The sequence below is a fragment of the Corvus hawaiiensis genome, chromosome 20 (assembly GCF_020740725.1).
Source record: "Corvus hawaiiensis isolate bCorHaw1 chromosome 20, bCorHaw1.pri.cur, whole genome shotgun sequence".
Classification (NCBI taxonomy): Eukaryota; Metazoa; Chordata; class Aves; order Passeriformes; family Corvidae; genus Corvus; species Corvus hawaiiensis.
Window position 1 is genome coordinate 6940161 of NC_063232.1, and position 19830 is coordinate 6959990.

General features: G+C 45.3%; 1 protein-coding gene across 7 annotated transcripts in view; it reads right to left on the reverse strand.

The window, feature by feature from the left end:
• The window catches only part of COL26A1 (collagen type XXVI alpha 1 chain), a 167180-nt gene that overhangs the window by 116070 nt on the left and 31280 nt on the right, over positions 1–19830 (reverse strand). For 5 of the 7 annotated variants that reach the window (XM_048324817.1, XM_048324818.1, XM_048324816.1 and 2 more), the window contains exon 3: positions 15393–15496. In XM_048324817.1, the coding sequence (XP_048180774.1) occupies positions 15393–15496 (104 nt within the window). The remainder of the gene's footprint in view (positions 1–15392; positions 15497–19830) is intronic. The other 2 variants (XM_048324819.1, XM_048324814.1) reach the window with 1 other exon arrangement.

The window sequence follows — 19830 nt, forward strand, 5'->3', positions numbered from 1 at the left end:
TAGATTACACCAGGTGGTAAGCCAACCACTCCAATCTCATGGTGAAATTCAGCCCAGGCCAAGCGTGGGGAGCTGTATTTTGACACAAGTCAGAGTAGCCAGGGCCTGTTGGCAGGGGAGCCCTCTCTGTGCAGCAGTGGAGTTCTGCCCAAGTCCCCGGTGGTGGGCAGGACACTGATTTGCACGTGCTGCTCACTGATTGCCACGTGCTGTTCCCCAGAACCTGTGACAGCCACCTCTCCTCCAAGCCTGCAGGGCTCGAACCCCCAGGTGAGAGACTGCCCATCAGCGGTGCCCATCATTCCCCTGAGAGCTGCAGCAGTGACTCCAGACAGAAATCCAGCCCACACAGCCACAGAGATGAGCCTGCTGCAAATGGGGTCCAACTCCCCCTGAAACGTAAGGCCTACGCAGCCTCACTGGGATGTTGCCGAGACTCCAAATTCTGAGTACTTGGAAAACCAGGCACCTGGGCACCACAGCAGAGTTCTCTTTCTCCTACCACCCCATAAAACAAAGCTACCCAAAACAGCAAGCCAAATTTTGGAAAGGTTGCCGTACATCACCCCTTGTGTGACCTTGCCTGAGTCATGACTGGACCCAAGAGTCTTCTTCTCTAGCTCTGGACTCTGAGTAGATGGCTACACTGCTTCCCTTGAGACCCAGCGAGGCAGAAATAGGAAATGAAATGGAGAACAGGGAGGAAATTCCATCTCCCAACACAAAAAAATTAAGAGGCAGTCACAGAATTCTCCTGGTAAGAGGTAAAGAAATACGTATGCAAGACTGAAGGCTAGAGACACAGAAATATCTTGTTAAATTTTTACAGTTTAACCACTGAACAAGCTACTTTCTCTCCATAATTTATACCTGAATTGTGTGTCTAGACATGACATCATCTTAAGGTATGCCTTGTGTTCTGTGGTAAGTTTACAATAACCAGAACTTATAATTGCTGTGGTTCAGGTCAGCAAAGGCGGAAAAAATATTCAAAGCCCCTTCTAAGCAGCTGTTCTTGGTAATCGCTTTAGTCTGTTGTTTTCTGTCAAGGAGACAAGGCCTAGCAAATGCTAAAAGCCAACACTGAACCAACTCCCCTTCCTACAAGTGACGAATACCACAGATAATCTTCAATCCTCAGTCAGCTTTATTTGGTATGGTTCATATTAAAAGAGTGAGGGACAGCCAGATAAGCAAGGGCAATAAAAACATCTACTGTGCCTATGGAGATTGATGGCTATAGGCACCCAGATCCTGCTGTATGCCCATTATCCAAATATCCTGTGGGGCTCAGGTGGGATCACAACAAATCCCAGCATATTTTCACTACTGAGGCAGAAATCCCAAGGCTATGAAATCTGGAACCCCAGCGTAGTTAACGTGCACCAGCCACTCTTACTGGAGGAATGAACCCTGCCGTTATAAGGGCTGCTGGCCAAGTGACTTTAATCACATGAGGAGTTGCAATCACTGCCCTGGAGAACATGGCCTGAAGCATCCTATTGCATCAATGAAGTGGAATTTAGTCATTGGAGTGAGGGAGGAAGCTGTGTAATCTGAATGCTAAATGATGTTTGGGGGTTTTGGGGTTGGTTTGTTTGCATGGGCAGGCTGGATATCCCAGGAGCAGGAGCTGGGAGCAGAGCACACAGGAAGATGCTTCAGGGCACATCAAAAGTGTCTTTATGGCAGCAAACACAGAGAAGCTCCCATGCTGTCAGATCCAAAGCAATTCCAAGATCCCAAAGAGAAACCTGGATCTGCAGATGCATTGGATGGAACTCTGCCCACAACATGCATCTCAAAAGGCACGGGTATGTCACACACAGGGAAATTGTTCTCTAGAACAAATAGTCCCAGTTGGAAGGGACCTACAACAATCACCTAGTCAAAGTGCCAACCGGTTTTTTGGCAGGAACATTAATGCGGGTGAGAAGGAAATACACAGAAGGTTACACACTGTGCTCCTTCTGGTTATGTCAGTGGGCAGAAAAACAGCAGCCAAAATAAGGTCAAAGACAACAGGCAGAAGTCCTAAGTAGTAGTTATTGACAGCAAAGTAAGCAAACTCCTAAGTCAGAAGGTAACATCATGACTATTGCTGACATCTAGAAGGTATGAAAGACTCTCCAAAATCCAGCTTTCTGCAACAGCCTGGAAAGACCCAAAAGACAGAGGATTTGACAACCACTGTCCCTTTTTGTCCATGTCACACAAGTGATCCAATCCAGACCGCACAAGTGCTCACAGTTACAAGAATATGAGTGAGTAGAATCAACATATTGATATGTTTTGAAATAAAATCTCCATCCCTTTCTATACAGGTGCCACTGAGTTTTGTTATATTAACATCAGTGGTCCCACTCTCCTCTGTCATCTGTAGTAGTCAGAAAAAACTTGATGATTACTTCTTTGCTCAACACCCTCTCAGAAACTGGGAATCATTTCAGCTGACAGCAAATGGAAGAGAGCCCATACTACTGCACCAGCAGAGGCTGATTATTGCACCCAAACCGAAGTTAGCTTCTATTCAGCTGGTTAATGCAGACCCAGAGCTAGCTCAATCCTGCCTGCTCCAATCCACATGGATGGGACATCAAGCTGCACAGGGATCTGTGCCAGAACAAGGGGTTTAATAAACATTTCAAATCAGCTGCACACCTGGACCAGCAAACCCGGCTGTTGTAGTGCAGTTTGTGCAGAGCCTCCGGATGATTCCCAGGGAGCTGCTCAGTGGCACACTGCTCAGGGCCAAGGGGAGAGCTGAGGAGCAAAGGAAAACCATGACAGATGCTGGCAAGGACTGCCCCAAGATGGCTGGTACTCAGGAGCCAGGGTGAAAAAGAGAAGAAAGTGCCCACTGCTTTTCAGTGCCAAAGCAAAAAGCAGCCCTGAGAACACCACTGCTCAGTGGATCCCCTGGGAGCAAGCACATTCCTGCCCCAGTGGTGCAGCTGACCCATCACATCCTCTGTCCCAACCTGAGTGTACATTAGGGGCTACAGCTGGTTTATAATGAAAGTCTGAAGTCATCAGGGCTGTTCTGGCTTCAGTTCTTGTTGAATATCAGCCCAGGTTTGGTCAAAAGGTTACACAGGTTTTCAAATAGTTCCAGCTTGCAGTGACCAAAGGTTGATTTAGGAATTGCTGTCAAAGCATATTCACATTTACAGTTCTACAAGCTGCCATAAAAAGCCAGGTGAAGATCACTGTTTCTGCTGATTTGAGATACAAATAATGTACAAAAAGATGTGGATAGGAAAAGAAATACTCATTCACTCTGCAATCATCAAATTCCAAGGAGAAAGGACTGATAAATAATCAGCTTTTGATATACTTCAGGAAAATCATCGTCTCTTACTCCTGACCACTTCTAATGAGTTTGAGGCATCAAATTTACTTTTGCTGTCTCTGTTGCATCAATCAACAAAGACCAAAGCTTAACAGCTGAACCTGTAGCAGAACACAGATTCCAGGGTGAAGATTTTTATTCCAGTGTGTACAACATTCACATTTGTTCAGGTATGGGAGAGCAGTGCTGAGTGTCAAAGGACAGCCACTGCAGAAAATAAAAGTGTCCACTAGGCATTAATGGAGCCATGTAAATGCTCATTCCCATTCCCCATGAGGTGTGTGAGGGATCTGGTTACGCTGGTCTGTAAGGAGCTTACAGTTTTTATGGTTAATATCCCAACTACTGCTGGTAGACATTCTACCTCCCTAAGACAAGGGCAGGGCAAGAATGATACCTTGTGCAGACACATTGCTCTGTAGATGAACTCCTCACATTGCAAGGAGAAGGGACTATTTTCCTGGGTAGCTAATAAAGAGCTGCCACCTTGCTGTGAGTGCTAATATTAAGACAAAAGCAAGAATCTTCAAGTTTATGTTAAACATAAACCAATACCCATCCTCTGCATCTCACCCAGACAGACCAGATGCAATAGAAATAACTGCTTATTTATGTTCCCACAAGGACCAGCGAGTGCACTGCACAAGGACAGTGTTCAAGGCATCTCTGGCAGATCACACTGCGAGATGTGTTTAGCAGATCACACAACTGGGAATGCTTGAAAAGACACTGTTTGCTTAATCACTTGAGGCTAAGTTAGAAAAGATCAAACAAGCCAAGTTTAGGAGTAGCTTGTTCCCCTCCTTGAATGAGCTGTAACTTTTTACAGTGCAGAGCCCTGCAGCAACACAGCAGAGCCATCCCTACACAAGTACTTTGAGCCATATGGGTTTAACAACTCTCCACATCAGTAAAGAGAAAACCAGAACCTTTGTTACTTAGCACAGGCCTCTGCTATCGAGGCTAAACACTGGCTGACAACAGCAACAGGTTTGTATCTCCACCCAAATTGGCTGCTGAAGAACTAATTAACCAAGATACTTCACAATTTCTGTCTGTGTCTCAGGGGTACCGCAGCACTTTCTACAGCTCACGCTGCAGGAAACTCTCTTTCCGTGAGAGCAAGACCTGACACCTTCAACAGAAAGCTCTAGTGCTTGATCTGGGGAGACACATTTGACAGTCACTGGCAGCAGGACATAGTCTAATTAAAGCCCATCTGCCACGGATGTCCCTCATGGTTTTTAGAATGAAGGACCACCTAGCAATGAACACAGGCCCTGCACTTCCCACAGTGGATACACGCCAAAACTTCTTCAGCATTATTGCTACAAAAGTCATTATGTACACACAAATGAAACATCAAACTCTGAATCCTGCCTGGGTCTGGCTTCTTCTCTTTTAGGCTTGAGTATATTTCATTTATAGGAAAAGAAGAAAAAAAAAAAAAGCCGTTTTTTCATCTCTTATCTCCACAACCAGGTAAAGGCTAGGACATCTTCTAGCCGCAAATTTCTTTAATGCTTCTCACTTTGTTAGAATTGCTTCCCAGATAACTTAAGCCACTGCCTGGGCAATCCTGCACCCCTCTCTGTTATTTTACTGCTCTTCTCTTGGATCTGCCTACAGTGGAGGCATCAGCCATACCTGGCACTGCATGGCATAAGGAACAGCAATAAAAGCCCCGAGCACTATTAGCCTTTGAGTCCTCATTTGATGGGATTAGCAACCAGAAAACCGCAAACACTACAAGAATTCTCCTGTCAAGAACGAACACATGTGAGATGTGGTTGCATCTGTAGCATGACCCTGCTGTTGCCTCTCTTTTGTGCTGCACCCATTGCTGTGCATCTTGAAACATCTGTGCCTTCCCAGTGACTGATTACCCAGAGACACGCAACAGAGCTCGGTATCTGTGCGAGGCCGGGGACTGAACCCTGAGTTTATTACAGAGGAGAGCTGGAGGGAGCTGCTTGCCAGAAATCCAAACTCTAGCCAACAAGTCCCTCCAGGCTCACTTGGAAAGGTCTTGTAACCTCATTGCCGTATGCCTGCTGGGCTCAAAATGAAATGCAAACTTGCATGTTACTTGTGGATTTGGATGCACTATCCAAGGAGAAACAAATCAGGAGCCCGAGCAAGAAGCATATGTTACGAGTCCAGAATAAAGTTTATCAGTCCTTAATGAGCTTCATGATAGGGGATTTTCACAGAGCCATTCCTCAGTGTCTTTCCTGCTTTGGTTGTTGAGGGACCTAGTACAGCCTGGTTAAGTGGTGATGTTTCACTTGCTTATGCATTTTGATGAAGTCTTTTATTAAATGTTGTTTGAAATCTGATGGTAGATAAAAGCAAAGCTCATTTCTCCAGCAGGTTTTTCCCAGTCTTCATCTATTTAGGAATGGTAAAGTTGCTAAAGAACTATACAACAAGATTTCTTGACACTGCAGTGACAATCAGGATACCTTGCAGTGCTACACTCGTAGGAAACATTTAATCAGACTTTCTGTAATCACATGTATGTCATCATTAGAATGGATCTACACCTACTTCTTGTCCAGTTTCTAAAAACTATGAGTTTGTCTGAAATGACCACCAGTCATATTTAGAACAGCTTATTTGTGCTGATGGTATTTTCAGCTGTGTATAACACACACCTACTGACTCCTCCAAAGTTAACCAATCTGTTTAACTGTACAACATATTCAAACGCCATCTACCACGAAAGGCACATTCCTTTCTGAGCCAAACACTTCCCTTCACAGATGCAACACATCCCTTTACAGTATTTAAGGTCCTGGGGCTCAGATGTGCAATACAATTAGGACTGGCTTTCACATGAGTTTAGCACTTAAAAGGCCGAAGTTCCAATAAATGCTGAAACTTGGCCTCTCTGAGAACCACCAACACAAACACATGCAGATACCACAGTCCATGAAGGTTTTACTTGTTGGGTGTCAGGCAGTGCCATGGATTATTTAGTAGTAAGTGCTACACCTGGTCAGAGCATTTGTAGCACCAAACTCCAACATGGCATTTCTTCTCCTGAGTTTAGAGCAACACTTCATTCTGACATCTTCCACAAACTCCATTCCCACCCCTGAGATCCCACTACCTTCAGAATCTCTTATTTAAATCTGTGCATTTAATTATCCCTGCCTCTGTGGTTGTCCTTGATTGAATCTCACTTCATGGATTCTTGCCCAAATCTACAATTTAATCAAGATTTAACTGCATTTTAATCCTAGTCTACCACATACTCCCAGTACTGCTCAGCCTGCAACACACACAGATCCAATTAGGGAGGGCTCTCCATTCCTTACACTAACCTGGAAATGGAATAACAAGCCATGCTGGGCTGAGCACAGCCCTTGGTAAAACTCCATTTGCCACCTCTGCCCAAACAGGCACAGTCAGAACCTTCACTAACAACAGCACAGAGTTTCTTCTGAGTGAACTGTGTGTTTTGCAGTTGCACATTTCTGTAGTTTCCCATATGGAGCTGTACTAACTTTGCTGCCTTTATCCTTCTAATGGGCTCACATATAGAAGACAACATTGGAATGCATGTAACATGCTTTTGCCTTGCACTTCATATTAAATTGAAATTAAACACCAGGAGAAATTATTATTTGGAGGAACAGCTTTGGTTCCCCCATTTCATAACAAGGAATGGAGTAAGAATAAAGTCTAGGATTCAGCAACATGGGAATTCAATACTTACCTCTTGCTTTCACCTTGAAGTCTACAAAATATGAAAACAACCTCAAACTTCTCTGGAAAATTCACCTTTGTTCCTACTCCTGGACTTGAAATCCCAGTTCCACCTGGATCCAAATTCCTTGCAATCCCATTTCCCCATGGCAAAGCATCCCAGGATAGTTGTAATGGGGATTTAGGTACCTAGTTAATCTCTTCTCCCTGAAGAAAGCTTGTGTGGATGAGGCTTACCCTGCTTAGATCCTGCACTTGCATAAACCCTCCTTGTGCTGATGGTTTTGAGCAGCCCACACCTGGAATGAGTTACCACAGAAAACACAAGTGTTACTGTACCAATCACTAACTTGTTTAATGAAAAACCTATGTTAAAAAAAGGGGCGAAAAGGCAAGAGTCCCTAAGGTAGAAACAGGAATGTGTCCATCTGCTTCACCCCCCAAATCTTGGCTCCAGTTCAGCTTGCTACCAACTGCACCACCTCATGTACTCTGTGGCCTCCTTCAACCTTTCCCCTCCGTCTCACGCCCCCTCAGACACATCTTGCCACTTGCACATGCAAACAGCTTACACTGTCAACAGCTTGGCCTAAACTTATTAAAAAACTCTCTGCAACAGTACCTTGGCCTGCAACAGTACCTGTCCATCTGCTCTCTGTGGAATGCTGGTGATGAAGCCTCCCATCTTCACGATTTTCCTTTATTCTCATGTCTTTAAATCTCAGGAGTACAAGATATTTCTCCATCACTCACACAAAGTGACAGCTCATTATTAGATCAATTCTGCACAGGTCTTAGAACTCGTGTGGTGTAAAGTATGTTCTTGTCTTTGCCCCAGTTAATGACAAGACAGCAATAAGAGATGGGAGCAAGATTCTGAACAGAGTCACACCTAGGGGTGAAGATCATGAAAACCTGGAACTTTGCCCCTCATCTTTCCCTTATCCTCACCAACATTCACCTCTGCACAAGTCTCCACTGCTTCTAGAGTCAGATACCACAGATAACTAAAAGTAAATAAATTATTGCACTAAAAAGAAATGGCGCTGAAAATCAGGCCAGTCAAGTATTCTCCTGCAAGAAATTCAGTAAGCTCTTCCTCAAGAAACCATCCCATTCAGCACTGTTTGACAGCAATACTAAATCCACACATTTCATAACTAAGCCCTTGAAAAGCGATGGGGAGGGAGCTGTAATTTCGTAAGTGCTCAAAAATTAAACACAAAGCAGCTGGTTAAGTGGGTAATAGCCTTGCAAAGTCAGTGAAAGAAAGATACTCCTCATTGCCACCCCTTCCAGCTGTGGGCATGTCATATCAAAGGCCTGAGCCTCATTTCCTATTCCTGATAAAAAACAAGTCACTTGCAGCACCAAGGAAACTTGGAAACAGCGTCAGCAGGTGGGTTTGATTCTTCTTCCATTGTTATCTGTAATTCACGTGGAAGGCATCAAACTGATCAGTGGACACCAATTAGAAACTATTCCTCTCATTCAGCTCTTCCCTATGCAAATAGCAGTGTACACTCCAAAAAGTACTGACTTCTGGTATAAACACAGCTCCACCCTTTCCCTACCACCTCCAAAGGAATGTGGAAAAGAGAGATAGGGAGGAGTTTTTCAGGAGAATGTTTTTCCTGATTTTGGTACTAACTACATTCACAGGATTCACAGCATACCATGGCACATCTCCCTTTTTCCAGAGGACACTACATTGTCAGCAACTCCCAAAGGCTCTAACAGTGCAAGACTGACATAGGAGAAAAAAACAAACAACTCCCTTCTAACAGCCTCAAGCAAATAAAAGTTTCATCATTGTGAGGATGAATGGAAAACAAGTGATAATTTGGGGGGAAACGAGAGCTCTGAAGGAACAGCTACATGAGAAAGTAGCATGTTAAAAGCTCAGGGCTGAAGGAGGCAGTAGGGATTATGAAACAAGACAATGTCAAGAGCTTGCACATGCTCTTCAGAACCCAAACTTCCCAAGTTCTATTCTAAAGTCATTCAGGAGCTCACCTGGGTACAAAACTTTCAGTATCTACCTAATCAACCACTAGAGATGCCTCTGAGCTAAAAGACTGAATGGTTTGGGTAGGAAGGGACCTTAAAGTTCATCTCATTCCACCCCTGCCAAGGGCAGGGACACCTTCCACTATCCCAGGTTGCTCCAAGCCCTGTCCAGCCCTACCCAAGGGAAGATTATGCTCACTCCTGATTAGAAACACAGCAAATTCATAGGAAAGTCATTCACTATAAACAGGTGGGTCCTTCACTTGTGAATTAAGAAATACACCGCAGAAAGCATCCAGTGTGGTTGGGAGAGCAAAGCAATAGCTTATCAAAATACAGAAGATTCTCTACATACCACAGTAATTTGATGGGAGCTAAAAAATTTGGAACAGTGTAATGGTACAGCATACAGCTTTCCCAATTATGTTAAGATAACATCTGCAGATATTTAGCACTTCACATATTTTGACATTAGGTGCTCAATAAAATTCTCCCTGTTCAGATTAGAAATGTCCAAAAAAATGGAACTACTCAGATGCTGGAATGCAGTGTCAAAATATTTGGAAATCTAACTGGGATGTTTTGTTGTTGTTTTTTTTTTTTTTTTTTGCTGTGTATTGAAGGAGAAGATGAACACTTAGAAATTGTTCAAGTAGTCACAGAGTGCTGATGCCAGAAAGTGCTCTCAGCAGACTGTGGATACTTCCAAGAGTGACCACATGCTCCAGGAACTCCTCAGAAAATTTCATCAATTTGATCAAGGGTGACACACGTTATGCCTGAAGCCAGAGGTTGCTGAATGGTCAGCACAGTGATGGGAGCAGACAGCAAGTGGGTGACACATTGTAGGGTGGTTTGGGCTGCTCCTGGTGGATCTTATATTGAAGAGGCCACCAGAAACACAAGCAGAAGGTGGAACCTTGGAGCAGCAGGAGGTGTGTGCTGTGGAAGAAAATATTGGGGTAGGTACCTGTGTGCTACATCACAAACTTCAGTACTCAAGAAGCCACTTCCCCATTTCAGCAATTCCATCCTGGGTGACTCACATGTTTTGATACTTTTTCATAAAATATTTTTGAAGGTAGATTTACAGAGATAGTTACCACATTTTACCACCTACTTACTAACTGGAAAACTATGAGTAAATTCACGTTGTACTTAATAGTCTATAACATTTATTCACATAATTCACTTATTGTATCTAACAAACAAACTCCAGCATGAGAAGATATTTTTAGAAGCAAATTTGCTATGTGGAACCAAATGTTGTACTTGGATTCAAAGGTCTCAAATGAGAGCTAAGCCACATTTCCCAAAAGGAATTTCTGAACCAGCCACTAGTAGAGAACTACATCCCTGTTAGATCCAAACTTGAAGGGAAGGAACCTCAGTCTGCCACATTTGCAGCACAGAACTGCCCAGCCACTCAGAGGGCACTGAGAAGACCACCTTGGGGAGAATTTCACTGTTCACATGGAAGCTTTTGTTTCATGACAGGAGTTGGACTCAGCTGAAGTGGGGAAACATCACTGAACCAGGATTCAGCAGTAACAGGAACAGGCAGTGCAATGGCTCTGACTCCCACTGTTTTCTCTTACACTTTCTCAGTTTCTAAGGGAAGATGAAAAAGCTTAGTGCCAGCAAAAAGCTCTGCTGAAGAAAGAACTGAGGTACTTGAGAAAAGGGGAACATGCAAGCTCAACTCCTGGAGAGAACTGCTGTGATACTACAGGAAATGTTACTCCATAATCTCTGTGTTGCTTTTTCACACACATGGGCAGTTCTGTTTTAATGGCTCATGGGGAAGAACAAGGCTTGGAGAAGTGAGGTCCCATCAACACCACTTTGAATTCCCTTCCCTTCAGAGCACTTCAGTGGGCTTTCAAACTTTCAGGTCTCTTGTTTTGATGTCCTTTCTCACAGTGTCATCAAATTTTGTCTCATAATTGCATTTGCTCATTTAAGATTTTCGTGGCAGTGTTGTTCTGCATCTCTACTCCTGGGACCAAGAAATTTTGTGAACCAGCAGTAAAAAAGAGGGTTTTTGCACTCTGTCATACCAAGAGGCAAGTCCTCTTTTTCTTATGCTGCTTTGAAAACTGTAAACGCATGGGAATCTAAGAGGTTTGAAAAATATCAGGATGACAAGAAAGATACAAACAATAGTTATTAAAAGTAGATAATAATATTCCAAGAAATGAGGAGGGGGAGACATTAAAAAAAAAAAGGACGTTTTCCAGTTAAGCCATTACTTGAACAAGGCTGCTCAAATTTCCTATCTTACTTGCATTCTTATAGAAAGAAAAAAAAGTAAGCTTGGAGTCACAATAGCATCACTTTAGAGGTGCTGAGGTTACTCTGGGAGCTGTTTCTTGCCCAAACAGCTAAGCTGCCTACCATCAATCTGCTTCTGGGGTAAATAGGATACTGGCTACTGTCCCAAACTCAAGCAGTACAAACAAACAAGGAAGAAAGCTATGCTATATTTGTAAAGTAAAATAAGACCTTGCCTGGCTGGAGAGCTCCAGGGCAGCTCTGAGCCCCTGAATTTGCTGGGGACACTTTTCCTCTCCCAAGAGGTTGCACTTGCCTTTGAACTTTCAGCCATACAGAAAAAAGGCTGAGTTGAAATGTCATCATCATCTTGGATTCAAATCAATCAGCTTGATGCATGATTGCAATGGCTAAACCACTTCACCCCTGCACTGCCCTCATCCATATGTTCTTTATATCAGCAGTCAGCAGACTGGGTGGCTCAGTGCATTCATTTCCTGTCCTAGGCTTGGGCTTCACTTTAAACAAAACAAAAACCTCCTGAAACTGGAAAATAAAAGTTAGCATCTAGTGACAGTTATATTCACCAGACTTGTTTGCATCAAGTCTCTTTCTCCATCCAAGGAAGTTGCAAGAAACCCTTAGGGAAGGCCTGGTACCACTGGTGAATTTTTGACTATCAACTCAATGAGCAGGTCACAGTTCTACAGAACCAGTAAAGGAACTTGAGATCTTTCAAATGCTGACATACTTGGGCTGAGTAGATAGCAAGGAAAGGAAGGGGAGAAAGGCCCAAGCAGTGTCAGCTTGAAAAAGGAATCAGGTTGGGAACAGGGTGATTTACCTCAGTAAGTTAATGGCCCACTAGAGCAAAATCTCCGTCCACCTCTAGAGCTGGGCTTCCTCCAGACAATGCTGCTCTTTATCAGCTTCAATACAGGAGTTAGATTCCCAGGATAATTTAAATCTAAAAATGTGCAGCTTTCAGCATTAATGTAGGTGCCTGTCACCTTAACTGGTGACAGTTAAGTGGTTACTGTCTGAAGCTAAACTTACCAGCTGAGGATGGAGGCACTTCAATGACTGAATTGCATTTAACAGCTTGCTCTAGCAGAGGGCAGTTTTCCCACTGAAGGTGTGTTACAGCAAGCCAGTCTGCTCAGGAGTCTGTCATACTTTGGGGCTAGACACCCACACTGAACTGCTGCTTTTGCAAAAGAAAAGCTGACCTGCCATTTGGGAGATCACAACAAGTTATAATATCAGAAATAGCTGCAGCCTCTGAGTGCTTTCAAATTCTTTGACTTCTTTCCTTGGTTCACCTTCTCCCCATCCTGTCTTCCCTCATAAAATGCTAAAAGAAATAAATTTTAAAAGGGCAAGGAAGGCTTGATATAAGGACAGCTAGTAAAAATAATCTATCCTCCAGATATGCTACAGTGGTTCCCCCAAAGACAATGTTCCAGAACAGCACAATAAAGGAGCCAATAATAAACCTGCTCACTGAGGATTAAAGAAGGAATCAATAGATCTTATAGATAGATTGATAGCACCAGGATGCAAAGACCACCATCAGCCATGCCCATGCACACACAGCTCCCAGAACTCTGCTGTGTGCTTCATCAATCCATTACCTCCTGGCTTAGTCCATGCTACTGATGGAAACACAACCTCACTATTCCAACACCCCTTGGCAAAGGAAGTGTTTCCCTTCAGTCTCCAGAACCAGGAGATGTTGCAGTGGAAGCTCAGAGCCACTGCAGCTGCCATTCCTTTGGCAACAGTGGCTGCCAAAAAACTGGAGGATTTGCAACACAGCAAGAAGGCAAGGAAAAAAACAGTGCAGGTCCAGGCTGCCTCCAGTTTTACCTACCTCACATCAACTTCTAAAGCACCAGCTGCACATGCAAGTGAAATGAAATATTGAGTAGAAATCTAACTACCAAAGAAAGATTAAAGCATTTTGAGGTTCTACCCTGCTAATTCACTGTGGCTTTATCACTGCACTGCTTTTATTTTGCTTCAGTTTAGTTTTCTGTTTCCTTTTGTCTGCTGTTTCCAGGAAGAACTCACACAGATAAGCATCCCACCCTGTCAGAGGAACCAAACTTGCAGTAGGGGAGAGCACAGAAAGGAAAAAGTACAAAAGGCCTTATATTGCGTTGCCAGAAACCCGAAAACAGCCTCTTTTTAGCCTCTTTTACTTTAATTTCCAAGTGACAGTAACATTAAGAACTAACATAAGGAGTAAGTAAATATTTCCATTTTGAAGTTGACAGCTTGAAGGGCCATGCAGACCACTAGCCCCAGTATTTACACTAAAAACTAAGTGGCATAACCCTCCTGCACTAGAAAGGGGACTTTTGTTATTTTCCTCTTTCATTCAAGGGTATGGGACTGTCAGTAGCACCAGATGTTTTAGGGAGAGGAAAAAAAAAGGTAAAAAGAATCTCACACATGAAAGTAAGGGCTTACTACTGGCTTTCTGCTCACACTCCACAGACCATATCCAAGCCCAAAAGAACAGTTTCACCTTGAAAAGTAACTGTATAAAATTGTCACCTCGTTCCACAGACCTGCTCCTGCGAGATCGCTGCCGGCTTTCGCAAACAAGCTTATGTTGGCTTTTTATTTCCACTGGACTCTGCTGAGACGGATCTGGCACTGCGGGAGGGAGCTGGAATCTCTCCTTTGCACCAGCAGCACCACTAAGCTGCAGTAACTCACACCTGTCCAAACCTGCAGGCACGAGCAGGCTGCACACAGGGGCTCCTCAGGTCACAGGCACATCCTCACCCAGCTACACTGGAAGAAACAGCTCTGCCACCATCCCCAGCTCCCCTTTCCCCGCAGGGACAGGTAAAAACTCAAGCTGCACACAGCAGCTTCTCTCTCAGGCTCACTTCTTTTAGCATTATGTTAAAATGTAAAGCTCTCTCCTGCAAACTGCAACTTAGGGTGGCTCTGCCACTTTGTAAGACTATTCTGGAGCTTCTGGGAAGCTATTGTTTCCTCAGCAGCCTGGAGCCAGCTGCCGCCTGCAGCCATCACTCCTTGGGACTCTAATGAGACAACTTCCTAGTCAGAGATTTGCCTGAATCGTGTGATTGGTATTACGATATCACAGCACAAAGAAAACGAGTACAAACAGCAGACTCAGAGATGTTGAACACCCCCAGTGACCCTTCAGCACCCAGAGACAGGCTGTGCTGACCTGATGCAAATGGACAGAAAACTTCAGGCTTAGTTTCTCCCATTCACAAGCTGTGAACTCTCATGTCAGGTTCAGCAGATGCCTTAATGCCTAAACCTGAAGCTTGGTGGAGAAGCAGGACTTGTTTCAAACCCCCAGAAGTAACAGTTAAAGTAGAAAATGTTAGGAACGGAAATGGTAAATATGCCCTATTGTGACAAAAAAAGGAAAATACTTTTTCCTCCTGCTCTGGAAAGACCCCTGTGTTTTCCTCTGCGTGATGCCAAACCCAGAACTGTGTTTTCACATGCACTGTGCAACATCAGTGTTGCACCAATACATCAAGGGGCAGGTAGAAAGAGGAACCGAAGGTATTGATTCAAAGCTCTCTGGGAACACACATTATTTATGTTCAGACCTTACAGGCATAAAACTTTCAGCAGCAGCCACCCAGGAACCAGCTTTTATTGGACACAGGAACTGATGGTGATAACAGGGACAGGGAGAAGATGACACACAAAAAGGAGAAAGCACATTTTCTGAACGCAACGGGGATGCCAAGCATGAGCACATCTCTAAACAGATTGAGGGAATCCCTGATTCCCTTTTCTTCATTTCTTTCCCCCTCCCTGTTCAGGCCTGTTTTCAGGCATTCAGAATGATCTGCTTTCCAAGACCACCTTTAAGAGCTTGTGTGTGACATTCAGATAACAATGGGGAGTGAAGGGAACAGGTGATTTGTTCCTGTGTTTAAGAGGTGTAGGACAAATGAAGGAGCAAACCCCAGCTCAAGGCAGCCAGTCCATCCTTGCTGCTCCGTAAGGACAGAGTCACTGCTGGATAACTCACCCTCCTCACAGTTGCTCCCCGTGAAGCCAGGACAGCACCTCCACTCCAGCGTGGTCACAGTTCTGTAGGACATTTTGTACGTGGGCCTGATGAGAGTCCTGTAACTAACACAAACAAGGAGTCAGCAGAATGCAGTGACCTACTCAAGGGCAATGTTGCTACTAATTCATAGCACATCTTCTCACCTGGATATATCCCAGGGCACCCAGCCACCCCCAGCTACAGAGAAAGGAGTCACACAAAGTATCAGCAAGGATTTATTAGTGTGGATCTGATTCAACAGCTTTTATTTTCCTCCTTAAGCCCTCATGCTCTACTGGCTCTTCCCCACACCTCTCCTCCCCCAGGTAGCACCAGCAGCTTTGTGGAGATCTCACCACTACAAAGTCCTGCAAGTAGCGAGATCATGACTCGTTTCCCACGCTCTCCCTTCCTGGGGACTTCTGTGACATTAAACAGAGGCTGGCAACAGCCTTTCCTCACTCAGCAGTAAGAGAGTTTCCCATGTCCCAGGTGCCTTCCCTTTCCCCACCACTCAGACCTGGGATGTACCAACACATCAACATGAACTTCATCAGTGACCTTCATGGAGCCTTTTTTCCAGCTATCTGACCTGTGCCTCAGTTCTCCCCCATCTGAAATAGGGTCACCCTCTTCTGGACCACAGCCAAGGTTCTGCAGGACAAGTTTGTGAGCTCTGTGAGCAGCACAGCATCCCCAGCGTCCCAATTAGAGCACAAGCCCTGCCATCCCCACTGGGAACTGGAGGGTGACCTGCAGACACAGCAGGGCTGTGCAAGGCACCAGTGATTCTGAAGCCAACACAGACAGTTGCATAAGTGACAACTTCTCCTTTAAAACAGCAGCTCGTCAAAGCTGGCAACTGTGAGTTTTCCCAGTCTACAGCCAAACAAGTCACTGCTGCTATTCATGAAGCTAAAAGCAAACACGGAAGTTGTACTCTACAAGCTCCCCTCGAAATTCCTACCCTTATTTAACAGCCAAAGGAATTTGGCACACACAGGGAGAGTCTGAAGCTTTGGGATTACAGTGTTGCAGGCTGCAGCTTATGCTTGTCTCTTCAAGCCAGGCAGACACAAGCCCTGAGCACCCTGTCCCTGGGGAAGAGGGTCCTCCTGCTGAGAGCTGGCAGGAGACAGAGCACTGCCCCAGGCTCAGCTGGGCACAGGGACAAAACAGAGCTGGAGGTTGCATGAATCTCATCCAAAACTGCTCCAAGGGGAGGCAGGTGCAGGTGTACACCCAGGACAGCACTGCAGTGACTGGTAGCTGCTCCAAAGAGCAGTAACAAAGGCTTGCCAGGAGAGGCTGCCCATGTGTGTCTTGGAAAGAACAGAGCAGCTCAGTCGTGGTTAGCAGTCTTTGGGAAACTAATTTCTCAGGAAGTTGTTTGCTGATGATTTGTGCCAGCTGCCAAACACAAGCTAAGTTCTCCTATAGCCGCTGGAGAGGGGGAGCTGCACAAGCTTCCTCCTGAGCACAGGGCTGCCTGCCCTGGGAACAGCCTCACCCAGAGACAGGAGAGCAGCGCTGCCTCCTGAGAAGGTGATGCCCTCACCCTTGGAGCTGCCAAAAAGCACACCAGTCACTGCTAATACCCACAACAGTGATCCAGGCACTTGTCTGATACGGGCTGGACAGAGCCAGCTCATCCCACCTATTTCTTTGTTCTTCTGCATCCAGTGGTGTTCAGGAGTCCATAGTCATGTGTGAGTTTGAGGACTTGGAGCACGCTGATGTAGGTAGACCTTCAGTGCATCTTCACAAAGACACCTAAGGCACAAAGACTTTAAGTGTCTTGCTGAGGGTCTCTCAGAATAGCTCTGGCAAAGCCTAGGAATTGAACCCAGGTCTCCCAACTCCCAGTCCTGGCGTTGGACTCCAGACATCTTTCCACACGTAAGCCCTGAACCATCAGTCAGAAGTTCATGACTTTGTCACTAACACCACAGCTGGATCTGACCTTCACATGAAAGTCTCCAGCCTTGTTACCAGTGTCCAGAGCCAGCGAGTCTCCAATCACACCGTGATTTTAAAACCTTGTTTCTGCCAACACCAAGATGTTAAAACTCTCTCAAACTTCATTATGAAGTGTGGAGAGTGGCTTGAGCCAGACTGGAATCTTGGCAGCAGTTCTGTGTTGGGGAAGTAGCTATAGTTTAATCCTCAAATGAGGGAGGACTTCTCAGGGCATGACAAGCGTGGAGCTCAGCTGTCACAGTCTACCACCCACCCTGAATTCCCTGGAAGAGGCCTGACATGTGCAGCTCTGTTCAGCATCGTGCACTCAGGCATCTGAAGTGGGCCCAGCTTGCAAGTCCAGTTTATTCTGAAGCTGCTCTGTTCTTCATAGCACCCTTTTTCCTCAGTTTTGTGACATGGAACCAAGGTCTGTTGTGACCTATGGCATAACACCATGCAGATTTCTGACTGCTGTTCCAGGAGGGGAGCAAAGAAAGCACCTTTAGCAAAGCATTGCCACCATCTGACACTTGCAGTGTTGCAACTGAAGGAGATGAAAAAAGGATATGGAAAAGGAGAGGGAAGGAAGATACCTGTTAAAGATCAGAAGCCCCTGAATGAAAACGTGTGGAAAACACAGCAGGCAGAAAAAAGGATTGGTAGCAAAATAGGGAAGCCTTTCCCTTGGATGTCACTCAAGCCACAAACACTGGCATGGAAATCTGCCAAAGCAGAGTGGAAGAGGTTTGGAGGAGCCACAACCTGCACTGCTCCGCTCCCCAGGGAGCCAAAGGATGTGCTCAGCACACGCAGTTCCCTTCAGCAGGAGAACTCCAAGCACTTCTTGGAGAAGCAAACTGCCAGGATCTGCCACTCCACTGCAAGAACCAGGTGTCATTTCCAGGGATTTTGCTGAGGGTTCACAACAATATCCCAGGAATGGGGCAACTCCCAGGGAAGAGCCCAGAAAGCTCAGCCCACAGCCCCTGCTGTTCCTAGATCAGAGCCACCACATGGCTGTCCTTGGAGCTGCCTGATCCCTGTAGGATGAGCTACAGGAGCTTGTCCACATAAAATTATCATTTGGGAAACAGCATCTCTTGCTTGTGGCTCTAAGTGACTGCCCAGGAAGTGGTAATTTGGGGAAGGAGCATGAGCTGACTGATGAACTGATTTGGGGATATGGAGCTACAAGTACTGGAGAGGTCAGGACACACTGAGGGATGGCAGCCAACAAGTCTCACTCCTCAGCACACAAGGATGTGTCCCCCTTGCTTTCAAGGAAGTGTCACTGAACACAACAGCCAGACATGACACAAGAAAGGGGAAGAGAGTCACATTCTTGGATCAAAGCCTCAAAAATCAAGTCAAAAGAGAAAGGCGTGATCTCTGCCATGACCCAAGCAGGACAGCCTGTCACACACAGGAAATACCTTCCCCCTTTCTGGATTTCCCCTGCCCTTTGACACTCACAAACAAAGCTGTTTGTGCACAAAGCCCACATGAGAGGGAAGGCGTGAAACTCGTTTCCACATCACCAGAGAAGGTTTTGTTACTCTGATTCACTCAGCCGTTGCAGTTTGTGCCCAAGGAGACCTCAGTGACCCTCAGAGGCCTCTATTCATTTTTATTCAAGCCCCAGGTTGAAAGTTTGACTGTCACTTACTGATGGGTTTCAGGATCACAGGATGAATGAACTTGCCCTTTTGACTGGCAAAGAATCCAGAAATCAAGGAATCCAAGCTCTCTTTTGCCTACTTCTCTCATGGCATGGAAGTCAGATATCAACCCAGTGGGTCCAACCCCGTACATGTAACTGACACATTGCCTTCCAGGGACCCTCACCTTCATTACAACAGGTGTATCAAAGGGCATTCAGAACAAAGCTTGACGTAGTTCCTCTGATTCTTGGTACCAATGCCCTGATTCACAGACATGCCAAAACCCTACAACTCCCCATAGAATATCAGAGTATTCTGACATCAGATTTCAAATCGATCAGGTTAAGTAACCATATCTCAAAGCACTTGGAAAGAAGGGACTTCAGGATCTCAGAGAAGCTATCAAGTATATATTTGGTTCCCAACACCACCACACCCACTCCAGACAGACCGTCACAACCATCCTCTCAAAGCCTACCAGACACTGATTACACCAGGCAGCTCCTCTGTGTAGCACACACAAGGCAACTTCACCTCAAACCAGAGCCACAGCTGATGCAAGGACAAGAAGCACCTTTGCCATCACGCTTGCACTCAGGCATGGCAGAGACCATCACTGTGAATCAGACCAGTGCTCTTTTTTCCTGCATCTCCAGCTCTTCCAGCTTCCCTACCACAAAAGCAGTAGTTCCCCAGGGAGCAACATAACCAGAGGAGTTTTAAATATGCTCCTGCAGACACCAGATTAAAAAAAACAGACAACATGCAGCTGCAGGAGTGTTGGAGCTCATTGT